Source organism: Lissotriton helveticus, chromosome 10 (assembly GCF_964261635.1).
Source record: "Lissotriton helveticus chromosome 10, aLisHel1.1, whole genome shotgun sequence".
Lineage (NCBI taxonomy): Eukaryota > Metazoa > Chordata > Amphibia > Caudata > Salamandridae > Lissotriton > Lissotriton helveticus.
In genome coordinates this window covers 106500950-106519208 of record NC_136071.1, presented here as the reverse complement: position 1 = coordinate 106519208, position 18259 = coordinate 106500950, and the positions used below count along the sequence as shown (strand labels likewise).

Below are 18259 nucleotides of genomic sequence, written 5' to 3'. Positions count from 1 at the left end.
CCGTTTTGTCACTTCTATGTGTGCTGCCTAATGCAGCACACATGGAAGTTACAAAATGTATTTTTTTAAAAGATTGTTTATGTGCTAGAAGGGCCAGCACATAACGCATTTTTCGCCAAGTTAAGACCAGGTTTTCCATGGTCTTAATCTTGGTGCTGCCTCCTATTTAGGCTGCCGATCTAAATAGAAGCCAGCGTCAAAATCAATGTGTGTTGGGGTGGAACACCCACGACAACTCCCACGGCCCAGCCCTTTCACGCTAAGCATTGCGTGAAAGGGGGGCTTAATTCAAAGGCAGCGCTAAGCCACATTAAGTGGCTTAAAGCTGCTGTGTAAATATGGCGAAGCCCCTATCGCCACGGTAACATCACAAAAATTGACGTTCCCATGGTGATATGGGCTTGTAAATATGTCCCTAAAATCCTTAGTAAATTGAGTATTTGTTTTGTGTGCACACGTGTGTTTATTTTTTTCGAATTACTATTATAATGAAAATTAAATGCTACAGTTGCTTGGGGGTCCCCGGCTTCCAGTGGTGACTAAATGGGGGTCCTCCTGAGTCAAAAGCTTGGGAACCACTGGCCTAGAGGACTCAGAAATTACCACTGGGACCAAAGAAGCAGCTGTAGCAGAGTCTAGAGGACTAAGAATGAGGAATTACCACTGACTAGAGACACTGCTGCAGCACTGTCTAGAGGGCTTAGAATGAGGTAATACAGGCGTGAATGAGTAGCAGCACTGTCTGGAAGACTTATAATGAGGAATTACCTCTGCCTTTTTTTAAATTATTTTCTTTGTACTTATGTAACTTTTACACCTACCCTGTAAAGCGCTCTGATACCAGCAAGGGTCTGGTTCGCGCTATATAAAACGTTCAGATAAATAAATAAATAAACTCTCCTGGTTCGGGTGTCAACGCCACTCCTCCTGGAGGGGGCTGCCTGATACCGCTGCAGCCTCAAAACGAGAACGGAAGCTGGGTGAATCAACATATGAGGTCCCCAGAAATAGTCGCATCTATCCTCCGGTCTTACGTGCCAGTAAAAGAATAATGAAAACCGGGGCCTTTGAGAAATCAATACTAAAATAAAAAAACATATAAATAAATAAAAAAAGACGTTCGGCCTAAAATACCCTATTTGCATTGCAAACAGATGATGACACTCCTGGTATTATATATACTGCGAGTCTCCAGAAGGAGATTCCAAATGCGGGGATCTTAAAAGTAATCATTAGATGCCTCATATTACACCACAAGCACTAGCGGTGGATGTTTTTGGTACTTTTGTTTTGCGAAAGTTTCCTGTAAACAAGAATACCCGGGGGAGCGGCCGCGCGCCGTTCCCCGGCACCCCGCGCGCTCCGAGAGCCGCGCGCCACGAGGAGCGGCCTCCAGCTGCTAATGATCTGTTGTCGCCGCGCGCTGCGACAAATCCCAGGTGGAGGCCATTAACACACACACAAGAGGTTAATGAAGCAATTTCCAGTTGCTTTAGTTTCCACGGCCTGTTCCCGGGCTGAACTTGTCACGACATCTCTCTAGTTTATTTAACTGTCCTTTCCTTACACTGAAGGTTAACGAGCGAGGAGCTACAGGCAAGTGACACGGTGCAAGATGTCCTCTGGCGGCTAATATGGGGATAATAATCTCACAGTGATCACCGCTGTGTAATCCTGAGACATTCACTATCTCTCAATCGACAAGTTCCACCCCGCTGCCCACCCCTTCTAAAAATAAACAAGCATTGGTAAAAAACCAATATGTTTCGGCTTTGAAACCTACTGGCTTCTATAATGGTTCTAGCGATGCTGTAAGGCATAGCTTTTAAGAAATATAAAAAACACGGGATGTGACAGGCTACGACTATTTCTACACATACATACCGAGCTCACATGCAAAACGATGCAAGCACTTAAAAAAATGATCATAGGTAGGTCAAGCAACACATAAGGGGAGGTGGAAAAAGTGCTGGGGAAGCACACAGGCGGAACAGTCATTCATGCGGATAAGTAAAAGAAGGCATCACGAGGCTGCGAGGAAGAAACAGGAGCGAAAGAGTAACAAGCAAGCGCGGTGAAGGGGGAGAAGTACAGAAGAAGTCAGCTGCAAAACACACACTCGTTTAGAATGCATAAACAAGAAGCAAAAAGTAGAGCCTGAATGGAGCAATGGAAGGATACAAGTAAAGCATCTACGCTCCACTGGGGACACTAATATAAGAAGAGGAATGGATGTCCAAGTCCACACATGCTAATAAATAACAAGCATTGGAAATGCATTGGTTTCACCTATGTAATGAATAAAGAGTTGTTTTCATCAATCATCGTCCGGAAGAAGGAAAGAGCTCCCTGACAAATAACACAGGAGTGGAGAGGATGTGGCACAGCAGCCAGAGCTGCTGACTCGAGAGCTGGGGATGCCGGTTCGCGTCTCGGCGGTGCTGCATAACATCCTGTGATTCTATGCAAATTATCTAATCTCTCTGTTGATAGATTGTTATACAAGTATGCTGCAATAAAAAAAGTCAAAACTTTATGAAAATATAGTTCCACCAAAGCGGATGTTAACAGTATTTCAGCAGCGGGACACTGATAAGAGAAGCAGACGAGGAACAAACATTGGTAAATGCATTAAAATATGCTACAGCCAAAAGAAATGAAGGAAAAGTAAGTGGCAGGTACAGTAACCAATGAGAAGCCAGGAAAGATGTAAGTCCCATTTAACCTCTTCGCTGCTTCTGACGGCCAACGGCCGTCGCACGCACTACCTCCGTAGTGCTGCGCATGTCCGTTGGCCGTCGTGGCCCCGCCCACTGCGCTAAACCGCCGCGGTTAAGTTTATATTAAAAACAATTTCTCAGAAACCTTAAAAGTAAGCAAATAAAGACAACAAAGCCAATCAATGGTAAGCAATTGGTGGGCTCCAACTCACAGTAGGTCTCGCAACGGACAGTGCATGTGCTGATTAGTAGGGGAGCTTAATGAGAGCTCCTAGAGGCAATTCAGCTTGTAGTGGGGCACTATAAAATCTATATTCTTCACTTAAGTTCAGTTGGCTAAGGGAAGTCCTGCCAGAGGCACATTAGGTTAGCAGCATTTGTATATCGTAATTGTCCAGGACTCATACACCTTCGCAATCATGGTGACTGTCCAACAGGGCTTGAGATTTCTATTGCATGCTGGCGTCCGATATGAATTATGGTTTTATGTTACTTCTGTTGTATTATGATGCGCTTCAAAGCTGGGAGGTGAACTGTGGTGTGCACTCTGATTCCAAGGACATCTTGAAGGTCAGTAGACATGTCCATTGTGCAGCACTAGGAGAGGTGTGTGGGATGTTTCTGATGTCGAAAGAAGTTGCAAGATTGGGAATAAAGAACTAAAAGCTGAAAGGTTTTACTGAAGTCAAAATGTGGCACTATATCTATGTCTCTCCTCCCAGTCATTACTTCATGAGGTCTGAATCCACTTTTATGACAGGAAACAAAACAAGGATGATTTTAGTTAACCCTATCCCACCGTCAACAGGATGCTATAAATGGTCTAGCATTCCCCTGTACTTCCTGTTTTGTTACCTGTCGCGAGGAGGAGAGAGTGCGGATGTACTAGCCAGACTAGAATCTCCTTTATAAACTAGAAATCCTCCTGTGCTGGGCTGGTGGGGGAAATTGATTCCTACGTGGGAGGAGCAAGGGAAACGTTTTTTGAACTGATTCCTTTCTCAAAAGTAAGTTTTTGTATTAAGGTAAAACATACAGTAATGCTGACCCTGTCACGCTATGAGAATTTTTTGGATCCTGGAGTGGTTTCTACACATTTGTGGCTGTATAATCACACAATGCCTAGTGTTCATGCATGCACCTTTGAAGATGCAACGCACATGTGCGCAATTAGCACGCAGGCACACAATTTAAATTCTGATAGGCCGTTACTGCATTATTTGTTTAAAGGATGTCATCTTTTTTATTTAAGCTAAGTGTTTCCATAAGTGTTATTTGTGCTTTTGGCATTATAACTGGCTGTGATTTTTCATGTTTAGGGAAGGGTCCATCACTTCTTGGAGGTGTGGAAGAGGACCACCACAGATGAGTGGATCCGGGATATCGCTGAGCATGGATATGAAATGGAGCTTAACTCTCCATCAGTAGCTTCTGGGATCATTCCTACACCTTACCAAAAGATATGAGGAAATAAAATGTTTTTAAATTATGGTATATAATCATTGCTGATGAAGAGAGCAAGTGTTCCCACCCCACAGAATGAGAGGGGAATGAAGGTTTACTCAATTGTGTTCCCGGGTCCCAAGTTGATGGGACGCTATAAGGTTTTCAATGGCTTAAAGAACGTAAACAAGTATGTAAACATAAATGGATACCCTTCAAAGGATTATTCTTTTGGTTCAAAAGAATCTTTCATAGTGCACCTAGAGTGGACAGATGCATACATGCATGTTCCAATGGCAGAGCATCTGGGATTTTGCAGCCGAAAAATCACTGGAAGTTCATAGCCCTTCCCTTCAGATTACGCTCGGCTACCAGAGTGTTCACAAAAGTGACTATACCTTTCATCAATCTGCATGTCCACGGATTCCCAATCAATCCCTATCTGGATGATTCATGCTCCATCAATAGCAGAATTGTTGAAATACCTACATATGCCTACAACTACACAATCGTCAGGGGTCTGCGTTGAACATTCAGATGTGCCAGTTGATACAGAAAAAAGACTTAATCACTGCCAGTTTCAGAATGGAGCTGCACAGGAGGTTTCTTTCTTTGGACAGAATGGAACGTCTTCAGAAATTATAGAGATCACCATTACAGCTCCAAGAAGCCCCAGCCAGAACCTGGATGTTCCCCCATGGTCATACGGCCTCATATGTTTGCAAAGGTGCAGGCGGGCAACTAGAGCCAAATTGTTTGGGGAGGGGGGGCTGAAAAATATTTCGGAGGCGGGGGGGGATGGGGCGAGGCGAATTCTTCCAACCATAGACAGAGTGGCTGTAAGAAGGGGTGAAATCACAACAAAAGCCTAATTTACAAGTAAATGGTCTGTTATGTACTCGGGTGCGGCTGCAATTAGATTGTCGCCAGCCCGCTAAGCTGTGTCAGCCCGGGCTGACACACACGACCGGGGGGGGGGCATGGCTTCAACTTTTATTTGCTGTGTTACATTAACAAGCATTTGCCCCAGATGTTTCTAAGCATGGAGATAATGCCAGTCACTATGGAGCTCATACCGCTATTGTAGTGGTGGTCAATTCCAGACACTTTGCTCAAAGGGGTACCAATGTATCCAGAAGTACCAAAGATTCTAAAGACAGATGCCAAGGACACAGCGCTTGGGTGCAACATTAGAGGGCCATACCATTCAAGCAAAATGGCCTTTGATGGAAGCTGAAAAATCGTCCAACTTGAGAAAGCTGATAGCAGGGCACCGTGCTGTACTTCAGTTCCAGGAGCTTCGTCTACAGCTAACTGTGTGGTGAGATCTGACATTACAATGACTGTTGTATATATCAGTCATCAGTGGAGTAATCACTCATGGTCTCTGAACGAGTTAGCATGCTTTCTGGGGATGTGAGTTGAGAAGCATCTGGTATCAATTTCAGAAATTATTATCAAAGGTCTAGATAATGTGGAGGCAGACCACCTTAGGAGAGTTTGCTTATCATCCCATAACCTAGTTTTGTCCAGATCAGCTTTACAGAGGGCTTGCAAGAGGTTCAGCACCCTATTAGTGGATCTTTTTTAATCCATGAACTTCCTTCATCTAAGATTGTGATCAATGTTTTAAGAGAAAGGAACAAGGAGTATGGATGCCGTGTAACTGCGGTGGTTGTGTAGGCCTTTTCTACAAATGTTCTAATTGAGAGTTGGATGCTGAACATTCTGAAGGAAAAGGCAGATGTAATCCTTATGGTTCCATTATTACCAGGGTCACTGGAATTATGTGGCAGGGTTGACCAAATTATGCAGCAAGAAAATGCACATTATGCAGTATAATGTGGCACTTTTTTATATTATTGCTTCATTATTTTGTCATTTTTAGACATGGTAATACTGTCTGCGCAAATATGTAACGTCATTAGCATCAGTTTAATAACCAAATAAAAAAATTAAAAGATGATCAGTTAACATTTGTAAAGGGCCTTCCACTGAACGTGAATCCACGTCACCTCATTTTTATTAACTTTTGATCAGCTTGCAGTAGAAGCACATTTTTAAGTTAAAATCTACAGATTATGCAGCAGATGATGGATTATGAGGCAAATCCACAAATATGCGACAAAAAAAGTTGTGCGCAGAATCTCATAACTCCAGTAGCCCTGATTATGGACTGCTGGTCATGGTTTCCACTACTCAAGATGATGGCGCTTCAACCTTCTTGGATCCTTCCTCTTTTTCAGTCTCTTTAAAAGTCTTTCAGCCCTATTCTTCCCTTAAAAATCACCCTTTTTAGTTTGAAGGTTGAAAGATTACATTTTTTAAAGAAGGGTTTGCATCCTTATTCAGTAGCTGCAGTCCAAGGCCATTAATCTCGAAATCATATTCTTGACATTGGGGAAAATTAGATTATTGGTGTTCATCTCATCTTCAACTTCATCTATTGTTTCTTTTATTCTTCACCTCTTGTTGGGGAGCGGTCACTAGAATCTACCTCTTTCTACTCTTAAATTGCAATGGCTTGCATTTAAGTCGTAACAAACCAACACGAGCACCAATATTGCCAAACTATTTAAACACTGGATCACAAGAAATGATCGCTCGACTTACTGAAACCAAACAGTAACTCTCAGGGGTTATTTTTACCCGGACTGAATCCAATACTTTTTTTTATTTTGCATCAAAACAACCATGTAAATGAGCAATTTTATCTTTTTGCACAAACAATTTTGACTGAACTTGACATAAAAATGACAATTATTAACAATTTAACCAACTCACATTCAAACACTCATACAGGACAACACATTAATATATATACACACACCAAATTCTAGAGTTATACAAAAATATATACAATTTCCTGTTATTTAAGAACATAGCATTGGAAAAAATATTTGAAATTTTTGATGTTTGGTGATCCAATAGAATATTCCTAATGCTGAGTGGGGGTCTACGCGTTTCGATATCCCCTTAGTATGGGGAAATCTCATCAGGACCAAGTGCCTGTAAATGAAGGAACAAAAACCAATCAGCCTGAGAAAACCCGTGCCTGTGACACAACAGTGAAACGAGGGGAAGCTAATCCTACCTCTTTGGTGCTCGGTTTTCATGCGTTTAGAAGAAACTGTAACAAAAACAAAGCCTATTTAGCTTCTATGTACAAAGGAGCTTATACTTAGTAAGACGACCGACACATGCGTGAATACTCACATAATTTGCCCCATGTTGGGAATTGCCAGGGTTGATGGAAGTGGAAATCTGTAAAAATGGAGCAATTTTGTCAGAGCATGGCGCTTTTGGGCGGGCTCTGTGACTATTTTGCGAGGGGCTGGAAAAGCACTTACATGGTTCAGGCGAGTGTGGCGGCCGGACTGGGTTACCGGTTTTGTCGATGGTTCTGTGACCTTGATCGCTGATCCGTTGGTACTCTAGTTGGTCTAGGCCTTTGATCTAAATAATGCTGGATGGCATCCAGACCGTCACTCTGGGGGATCTGTGTGTACAATGAACAAACGTCCATAGTCACTAAGAAATCTTGGTTTTGTTCAACTCCAGCCACACTGCATTCAGCATGGTTGGTGAGCACTCACAGCCCTGCCGCGATAGCCCTGCAGGTCGGCTGTACAAAGTCCTTTGGAACTGCATCCCGTTCCCACTGTAATTTGCCAAACTTATGGTTTCCAAGACGACCGCGTCTTTGAACCACAATCCCCAGAATTCCTCTAACCAGGAAGTGTGTTTAATCCCTTTACGCGAGAGGAGCAATACTGACGAGTTGATGCAAGTGCTGTCATTACGTGACAGAGAGTGAGCAGTGTGGACCCCTGATTGATTCAGTATACTCGAATTCCAAAGGTAAACGCCAGCACCGCTAGCGCCTTGTAATGGGAGAAGGACCATGCGCATAAAGGACCTGACTTAAATCTCCGTTTCCTTTCAGCGATTCAAGGTCACAGAACCATCGACAAAACCGGTAACCCAGTCCGGCCGCCACACTCGCCTGAACCATGTAAGTGCTTTTCCAGCCCCTCGCAAAATAGTCACAGAGCCCGCCCAAAAGCGCCATGCTCTGACAAAATTGCTCCATTTTTACAGATTTCCACTTCCATCAACCCTGGCAATTCCCAACATGGGGCAAATTATGTGAGTATTCACGCATGTGTCGGTCGTCTTACTAAGTATAAGCTCCTTTGTACATAGAAGCTAAATAGGCTTTGTTTTTGTTACAGTTTCTTCTAAACGCATGAAAACCGAGCACCAAAGAGGTAGGATTAGCTTCCCCTCGTTTCACTGTTGTGTCACAGGCACGGGTTTTCTCAGGCTGATTGGTTTTTGTTCCTTCATTTACAGGCACTTGGTCCTGATGAGATTTCCCCATACTAAGGGGATATCGAAACGCGTAGACCCCCACTCAGCATTAGGAATATTCTATTGGATCACCAAACATCAAAAATTTCAATTATTTTTTCCAATGCTATGTTCTTAAATAACAGGAAATTGTATATATTTTTGTATAACTCTAGAATTTGGTGTGTGTATATATATTAATGTGTTGTCCTGTATGAGTGTTTGAATGTGAGTTGGTTAAATTGTTAATAATTGTCATTTTTATGTCAAGTTCAGTCAAAATTGTTTGTGCAAAAAGATAAAATTGCTCATTTACATGGTTCTTTTGATGCAAAATAAAAAAAAGTATTGGATTCAGTCCGGGTAAAAATAACCCCTGAGAGTTACTGTTTGGTTTCAGTAAGTCGAGCGATCATTTCTTGTGATCCAGTGTTTAAATAGTTTGGCAATATTGGTGCTCGTGTTGGTTTGTTACTATTGATTGTGAGGCTTGTCCTTATTGCCAGTGAGCCCAGACCCTGTCTCGGTAATTGCATTTAAGTCGTTGCATGATGATATTTCTTTACAAGGAGCAGATGTTCTTGTGTCAAGACTGTTTAAGTTTCCCTATTTCTAGATATCTTTCTCGCTTATTGACCTCTCCTTAGGATCTTCCTTTGGTTTTTAATGGTCTTCAAACCTAGCCTTTTGAACCTCTTGATCCAGTTGATTTGAAGTTTTTGCCCTTCAAAGCTGCCTTTCTTATGGCTATCAAGTCTGTACACAGGATTGGATGAACTTTTACCTCGTCATTGCCATCCTCCTTTTTTTTAAATTACTGGACAATGCAGTTATTCTGAAAAATTAAGCCTCTTTCTTCATAAAGTAAATTCTGAGTATCATTCTACACAGAAAATAATTTTGAATCTTTCTCCCCTTCTTCCGATGATGAAAGATTGCTAAGCTTTTTGGATTTTAAATCTGCTTGATCAGTTTACCTTGACAGATCAAGTAAGTACAGTAAAAAAGGATAGTTTGAGACTTCTATGTTTACCGCGACAAGATAAGAACGCTACTAAAATTACTATAAATTGATGGATTAAAGAGACAATACTATAATAGGATTACTATCATTTGTATTTCTTATTTTTACATTCCATAAAGCAGTGTTGTCCAACATATGGTCCATAGGACAACTTGTGGTCCACAGAGGGCTTTCATCTGGCTCCCAATTTAATTTATGGGCATAAACCGTATGGAGGCCCAGAGGCAGCAGGAGTGCCGGGCGTAGGGCCTCACCAAGGGATATCAGTGTCCACCCCACTCCACCCCCACAAGCAGGAGCACAGGTCTTTAGACTGGCTGATTACAGTGTGGGCTGCAGAGCCCACTGAACAAGCAGCCAATTAAAAAGCAGCGGAGTGTGACGCTCTTGCCGACATGTACCACCAAGGAGGAGAGTTCAATTGGCTGCTTCAGCTGATGCAGGACCTGCAGGCTAGTCTGCCACAATTGCCTGCTTCTTTTAGACCATACAGGGCGAGACTGTGAGCATCAGATGACAAGGGAAGCCAGGTAGGCTTTAGCATGTTTCACAGTGGGGGTTACTGACTACTTAGTGGGGGGAGTAGGTAACCTGCACAGTGATACATGCAGGGGCCGCAGCGGACTGGGTGTGGGTAAGCAGAGGTTGGCATGGGAATTCTGGGATTCCTTTCCAGACTTCACGTCTGCGGCCTTGCCTTCAGACCCAAAATGCTTCTCATCCATACCAGCAGTCTGCACCTGCCTAGTCACTTGGAGTACCTATAGAGCTGTGTCACAATCCCAGAATTCTCTGCGGCCCTAACTCAAAGTGTGACGGTAAACCAAGTGCAGAGCAGCACACGGCAGAGCCTGAGCAGCGAGGAGATTCGGTTTGCGCTCTATTGCTGTTGTGGTCTCTGCTGGTTTAGTGGTGGTGATGGGGAGCGACTGGCCAGGCAGGCAGGCAGCCTAAGCTGCACAGAGCAGGTGATCAGCACAGCACAGCCCAGCTCCTCCTGCTGCAAGTGTGTTACTTTTCATCCAACAACAAACGTTACTAATCAGTGTGCAGTGCATGCATCACAATGCTCAAGGACATGGTGTTCTTAAACATTATGATGCTTAGACCGCAGAGACCTATGAACAATCAACCTTGCCGATATACTCTTCATACTCCAGCCCTGGACCACATTATCGCTCCTCCCCATTATCAGGCATGGCACACCTTATTGTTTTACATGTTGAAACTCTACACAATTATGTATATGTGCGCCCTAATAAATTACACCTTCTATGCCTTGAAAAAGACCTAGGCCAGAGCGCCACCAGGGGGCGATACACGTATTGGCTGCTTTTGCGTTGTTGTTCTGGATCACCAGAATAACCCAGTTCACTCACAACAAAGAATCCTAAGGAAACTACAAAGGCTACAATATGACTCTTTGACATGTCCCATTCGTTATCCATTAGGGAAAGGATCCACAACTCAACTCAGTAACCAGCTCTGTCGTCCTCCTGAACAAAAGTGTTCTATATTAATGGGCTTAGGGTTTCCCATTTTGGACATCTGCTACCCATTACATTACCCATCAAACTAGGACGGACAAGCGGGACAAAAAACCCCGGCTCTTAACTCACCTTTTAACTAAATTTCTCCAAGACTGGATTCTGGCATGACTGAATTTAATGAGACAAGTAGAGAGCTGACGACTGATTAATTTCAAATTAGAAAATTGACTAGGAGTGCCCCAACAGTGCCAAGTAGGGTGGTGTTGACAACTGAAGGTTTCAGATGTTTTGGGGCTACGGCATGTGGAAGAAACACGTTTTTGACTCTCTAATTTCAGAGACACGCTCTAGGAAAAATCTCTTTGACAATGGGTAGGTTGGTGAAGGCTTGGAGCTTGTCAAACAGCATATTACTTTGTCATATCACCTGGTTCCACAGTAGAAAGGTGAGTGTAATGAGGTTCAAGGGATAAGGTATGTTAATTATTATGGTAATGAGGTTACAGATTTAGTTCTCCCTTATATTTTCTGAAGTTCTTTAACTCAAAAATGTCTGCTAGACAGAAGTCTTGGTCCTCATGTGGCATTTGTTAAGGGCTTCCTTCAATGTAAATGCAGCACAGTTTACCTGACACACTGGTAGCTTTGTTTAAATGCCTGGTGTACTATGTCCTCTGGCCATAATCTATTTCCAGTTGGATCCCTTTATTAAGTCTGGGAACGAAGCATCATTTGGGAAGACGCGCAAAAATAATCTGATTGTTGCAGCTGGCAGATGCCGGGTTAGCTCGGGACAGAGCGGGCAACGGCTTCGTTTGCAGCAGGTTACACTACACATCACCTTGTTATACTGTCTCAATAAGCACTGTGGCCTCACCTGGTTTGCATTCCGAGCCGCCTGATGAGCTTCCGTCCGCCTCATTTTTTCCAGTTCTATCTCTCTTGCAATAAGCTGCTTTGTTTGGTAAGTCAGCTGCTTCCGCGCAGGAAGGTCAGGAAACCGGCAAATGTCCTCCACATTTCTAAAAGGTGCAAACAGAGACAGTGTGAACAGGACTGACTGGCAATGAACTGCTTTTATTCAATGGGCAACACCAACAAACAGGAGCTCTTTGTGCTTTGAAGAACCAGTATTAAAATTAGCCTCATCTGTAGTATATGCTTTTTCCATTATTGCTGTTCACATTCTCTCATTATTTTTTACAGATTTTAAATTTAAATGCTTTTCATGTAAAGCAGAGTTTGCGTCTTAAATGGTAAACATTTAACATTACTAACACCCATTAAATGTATATGAAGGCATCTCTAGCTTCACTGGGGCCATCCGCCGTGTTTTAGAAGCAAATCCAGATCAGAAACAGAGCTTCATGCACAAATGGATGGAGACATTATTTTATGACAATTTATGGTGAACACTGTTTCCACATATTTCCTTGTAAAAAACAAAGAGAAAATACATTCTACATAAATTAAAAAATAAACAGTAGCAGAAACAAGCACAAAAATTACAGTAACTAAGCCTGAAGACAAGATCTAAGGAATTGTTCACTTTTTAACATGAAGTTACCGGTGCCTTTTCACTCCCAGACGACAAGGTATTATGGATACATAAAGCTATGTAGTACTAAAGTCAAATGGTCTGGTAGACTAGCTAAGTTTCTTACCCTTCTTTCGGGCAGTGGCACGTTATAGAGGTGGCGTGAGCCAGTTTCTCATAGACTCTAGAGATAATGGGAAAGAAGAACCCAAAGAAGAAAATCGGAGAGCCTCAAGGAAACTCACATTACCTGAAAAAAGTTTAAACCAAGGAGACAGGAAACAAAGGCACCCATGCAGAAGGTGGAAGGGCCAAACAAAAGAGTGCACATCCCAGAGGTATTGCTAAGCCCTTTAAATCAGATTTTTTAACCAAAGTCTCGAAATTGTCCTCCCAATCAAAAGAAGAAATCCGTCAGTAAGGGCGGGGGTGAAGAAACTGGTCTCTCCAATCCCTCTGGTGACATGTATAAAAGATTGGGACAGGATGGAGGTCTAGAGAGATGTCCAGACGGCTGGCTTCTATTTTCCTTAGGCCAGAGAAGATAGATGAGGACAGGGGTCAAATTAGGACCTTTAATCAGGGGGGGAACTATGGGAGAGGGAACATGATGGCGGTGCAGAGAGATGGCTTGAGGCTCATTCTTCTGGCCCTACAAGTGCTTCAATGGGACACTTATGAGGGAAGAAGAGGAAAAAAATGGCATGATTATACAACCAGAAAAATCATTTGATTACCAGAGGGATAGGAAGTAACATCCTGAAATCCTCCATTTGTTGTGTAAATCAGAAAAAACCCTTTGTTTCATTCTGTTACCGGCTCAGGCATTCGTGGTTTTCACAGGTAGTAGAGTCATGATCCACCCACCAGAAACCAATGAGCACAAGTGCTGCAGAAAAGTGTATTTACAGAACGTAAGAGCACTAACATGTTACCAATTATTTATGGGACATAGAATGAAAGAAGAATGACATGGGGACACCCAATCACTGCACATTCAAATACCATCTCAGGCGGTTTAAAGGATGGATATTTCTCACCAGGGAAAATGGGGACGGAGAAGGCTAGAAAGTTCTTATGTGTATTACGTGATTTCTTTCGCTCGCTGTTAGCTTTTAAGGGTAAGAATAACTCCAAGGAATCTTGTCTGCATTGCTTTTTGATCCCTTGTGGCACAGGAAACGGTATTCATGCAGTCTTTCTCAGGACGTTTTGATTCTTAACACTTCTTCATCTAGAAAAAGGGGTGAGGAATATTAGGATGCACTGCTGATCTATTTATATGTTTTTCATGGGTTCTGTTTTATAAAAGATAGATCTCTTCATAATGGTCATTCAATTCTGGGGGGTTCAATGAATGTCGGTGTATGCAAGGTGGATAGTTTTGAGTAAGTCCTGGGACATCATTTGTATAGGGAAAAGTGTAATCATGTAATGTTGTCAATTTTTTCTTTGGTGTTTGCCAGTTAAATGAGGTTAAGCCTATTATATTTCGCTCACGTGCACTTTGACGCATTCCTGATAATACATTTTAAACATGGCGGCCCTACCTATTAGCACTGCTTATTTACCACTGACATTGAGAGGCTGCAGAGTAAGGACAGGAAATCTATTGTTTTGTTTTCTAAAGATGTTTAGCAACAAGGCGCTCTAAGTTGGTCTGATAATCTTTTCTGGAGGGAGAAGACAATCTACTTTTACTTCCAAAAGTCATAGCAAGGGCCTATCAGAAGAGTTTTCAGACCTTTTGTGGACTGTAGAACTTACCAGGAGCTGGAGATTTGGCCCTGGTTTCTCCTACTGGGCGCTTCTGTATCTGCTCTCATTGGAGTTAAGTTCTGGTGCATCTCCCGGGCTATGATTTAAGCCACAAGGATCAATGCTGCCTGCCGCTGGCTCTGTTACTATGGAGACCTGATTAGTGCATGAAGGATTTATATATTATAAGGTTTTTAAATAGTCAGACCATTTAGTGCCTAATTCTCATATGATGTTTAGAAATCTGTCCCTTCGTTAAAGTGATAGTTGCAGGGCGTCAGTTTAGGTACCAGGTGTGCGTGGAAGAGACTGCCCGGAGTCACATTCTCTAACATCTTACTTAGAGGCTGAAAAGACTGCTCATCTGTGTGCACTTTCATGATTGGTTCTTGACGTACAAAGATTGATCATGTGTGCATTTGCAGTGCGTTTCTGATTAATTTTGCAATCTGTTCCCTTATTTATTGGTTAGTTTTTCGTGCGTACAGAGGCCACACTCTCGGTGCTGACAATTAGAGATTTCTGTTCCCTTGTAAAATAATTCTATACCTTTGATAGTTTGGGAGCAGATCCCACAGCAATGGCTGCCATGCATTTATAGGGGATTAGGGGATGTACTAACATTTGCTACAATTTTTTGTTTCACTTTGTAGGCTCTAATTAAGTCTTATTTTAGATTTAAAAAATTGCAGCGGAACCCCTATAGCAATCAAAATATGCAAATTTCTTCTTATGATTTTATTCACCTGTGGGTTGCTTCCCCAATGGTTAATGACAACAGCCAATGGCATTTCTTTTCAAGTTTTATTTTGTTTAATAAAACTGGATTGTGGTGGGTTGTGCCAGGAGTTTTGCTCTGCTCTACTGAACAGTTTTCTTTTTTGGGTAGTCTCTTTTGCGTAGTTATTTTCACAAGCTCGGCATTCATCAAGTGGTAGTCTTTCTTCTTGCAGTTTTCCCATATGCACAACAAATGGTCTTATGGAAAGACTGCGAGGGTAAGGATTCTAGAGTATTTCTTTCCGCATGTTTTTGTAATGTGACGTAATAATGAGACCACCATGTGTCTCAACAACAGGTCTAGGAAATGCACTGCTTGTCGCAGAAATGTTACGTCATTCGTTTGCTTGTTAATTCATTTGCAGAAAATGCATAGTTTTCTCATCTGACTCGCTTCTAATTCTAACCAAGTCATCAATATAAGTGGTTTAAATAGCCCTACTTAATTTCAGAAATGATTACCTGATAAGACATTTCTTCTGGATAAAAAGATACTAGCAATCTCCGATACAAAATAACAGGCGATTGCCATATTTTTTGTTTGTATGTAAAACTCATCTTCGTACATAAAGAAATTCTTGGATAAGTATACTTAGGCTAGATTCACAATTATTTTTGTGGTCACAATATTGGAAAGAAATTTTAAAAAGCATATTAGACTAGACTCGAGCGCTAATGATCTCTACCTTTCAACGTCGTTTTCGCTGTCACAGAAAACAAGAGAAATGGGAGTAGAGAGGAGAATAAAAAGAAAACCTAACAATAAAAGAGGAGGAAGCACATCTCACCAGTCACTGTCTGGTAACAACTGACTGTCTTGGCCATGAACTGTATACTTATATAATTTTTCTTTTTTTCTGTTTTGCTCAGCAGACTCAAGAGTCAAAGATTTACACTGCTTAGAGAGGACCAGAGTTTTGGTACACACACTTTAATGCCCCGAGGTGCTCACTGTGCACTATCAAGTAACTGAGGTAAAGTGACCTAAAATCTCACAATGACAGTGTGTTAAATGATCAAGTTATTGGATCTAACTATCCAACTGCAGATTCGTCACAGGTGCAAGACTGGATCCAGATAATTTTGTAGGCGCTGGTAGGTGGCATGCATGTCTCCAAATTGGCTCCATACATCCCCAGAAGTTATAAAGCGGAGCTGCATATAATCGGCACACTGACATCAGGTTCCTATCTTTTCCATTTCCACGTTCTCAAACGTGGAGCATGAACAGTTGTTGGCTACATTGAGTGGAGTACTAACTTTGGACCTTTTTAGATGTTAAAAAGAAAACGCTCCATAGAACAATGAGGTGGGAGGGCTGCGAGACATCTGCAGATAGAGTATCTACCAGAAAAGATTTGCCTAGTGGACATAACTTGTTTTTCGGATGGATACTTCTTACTGCAGATTCCTCACCTTAGAATGGATACCAAAGTAGTACCTTTCTAAGGTGGAGAGCCTGTGGAGTGGATTTATCCCCAACAGTCTTACAGAACTGAGAAGGTGAAGTGTCCTTCCTACAAGACCTACGGTAGTTTTTTGTGAATGTATGACCCAACATCCGCGTCGGAGTCTGGCAGATCTCAAGGGCAGGCACTCCTTGTGTCAACACAACAGTAGTAGTTGTCTTAGCCCTGGTAGACTGAGCTCTCAGACCTTCCATTGACTGCTTCTTGGCCAGTGTGTAGCAGATCTCTATACAGAGGACTATCCACCTCAACAGGGCCTCTTCTGCACTGCCTTCCCTCTCTGTGCTTCACTCAATGATCCTTGTTACGATCACTGTAAAAGCTTAGCAGTCTATTGGGGTCCAATTGACGGAGACTTCTCTTTCGCGGTATAAGGTAGAGCAAAGATTGCTGTTAGAGTGATAGATTGCCTAATGTGGAAGGGAGTCACAACCTATGGTAAAATGGCCGCTGGAGTCCATAGCACCAGTTAGTCCAGAAAATATGGTGTTCAAGTTCAAGTTCAAAAATTTGTATAGTGCACTACTCACCCAGAAGGTCTCAAGGCGCTTGAGGGAGGGGGGGAGCTTTACTTATGAAATATCCAAGTTTTTAGTTGTTTTCTGAAGGAGAGGTGATTCTGTGTAAGGCGGAGGTGGGTGGGGAGAGAATTCCAGGTTTTGGCCGCTAAGTAGGAGAAGGATCTTCCCCCCATGGTGGATCTGTGGATGCGCAGAATTGCGGCGAGGGCTTGATTGGACGATCGTAGTTGGCGGGGGGGGGGGGGGGGGGTGTAGAAGGATAGTCGTGTGTTGAGGCATTCGGGTCCTAGGTTGTAGAGGGCTTTGTGTGCGTGGGTGAGGAGACGGAACGTTATTCTCTTGTTGACAGGGAGCCAATGGAGGTCTTTCAGGTGGCCGGAGATGTGGGTTTGCCGAGGAATGTCCAATATGAGTCTGGCTGAGGCGTTTTGGATGCGTTGGAGTTTTTCCTGTAGTTTGACTGTGGTTCCGGCGTAAAGGGTATTTCCGTAGTCCAGTCGGCTTGTGACCAGTGCGTGGGTGACTGTCTTTCTTGTTTCGGTGGGGATCCAACGGAAGATTGTTTTGAGCATGCGTAGGATGTTGAAGCATGATGATGAGACGGCGTTGACTTGTCTGTTCATCGAGAGGGAGGAGTCCAGGATGAAGCCTAGGTTACGTGCGTGGTCCGTAGGTATGGGTGCGGTACCCAGGGCCGGTGGCCACCATGAGTCGTCCCAGGCAGAGGGGGATGACCCTAAGATGAGGACTTCCGTTGTGTCCGAGTTTAGTTTTAATCGGCTGTTCTTCATCCACTCGGCTACTTCTTTCATTCCTTCGTGTAAGTTGGTTTTGGCTGTGTTTGGGTCTTTGGTGAGGGAGAGTATCAGCTGGGTGTCGTCTGCGTAGGAGATGATGTTGAGGTTGTGTTGTCGTGCGATGGATGCGAGGGGACTCATGTATACGTTGAAGAGGGTGGGACTGAGTGATGATCCTTGTGGTACGCCGCAGATGATTTCGGTGGCCTCTGATTTGAAAGGGGGGGAGGCGGACTCTCTGGGTTCTTCCGGTGAGGAACGAGATGATCCAGTCCAATGCTTTTCCTTGTATACCGACGTTGCTGAGGCGTTGTATGAGGGTGCTATGACAGACTGTGTCAAAGGCTGCGGAGAGGTCAAGTAAGAT

At 43.0% G+C, this 18259-nt stretch overlaps 1 protein-coding gene across 1 annotated transcript in view; it reads right to left on the bottom strand.

Moving 5' to 3' along the window:
• Nucleotides 1-18259, bottom strand: part of CHTF18 (chromosome transmission fidelity factor 18) — a 428817-nt gene that overhangs the window by 107017 nt on the left and 303541 nt on the right. The window contains exon 19 of the mRNA XM_078664893.1: nucleotides 11908-12052. Within this exon, the coding sequence (XP_078521019.1) occupies nucleotides 11908-12052 (145 nt within the window). The remainder of the gene's footprint in view (nucleotides 1-11907; nucleotides 12053-18259) is intronic.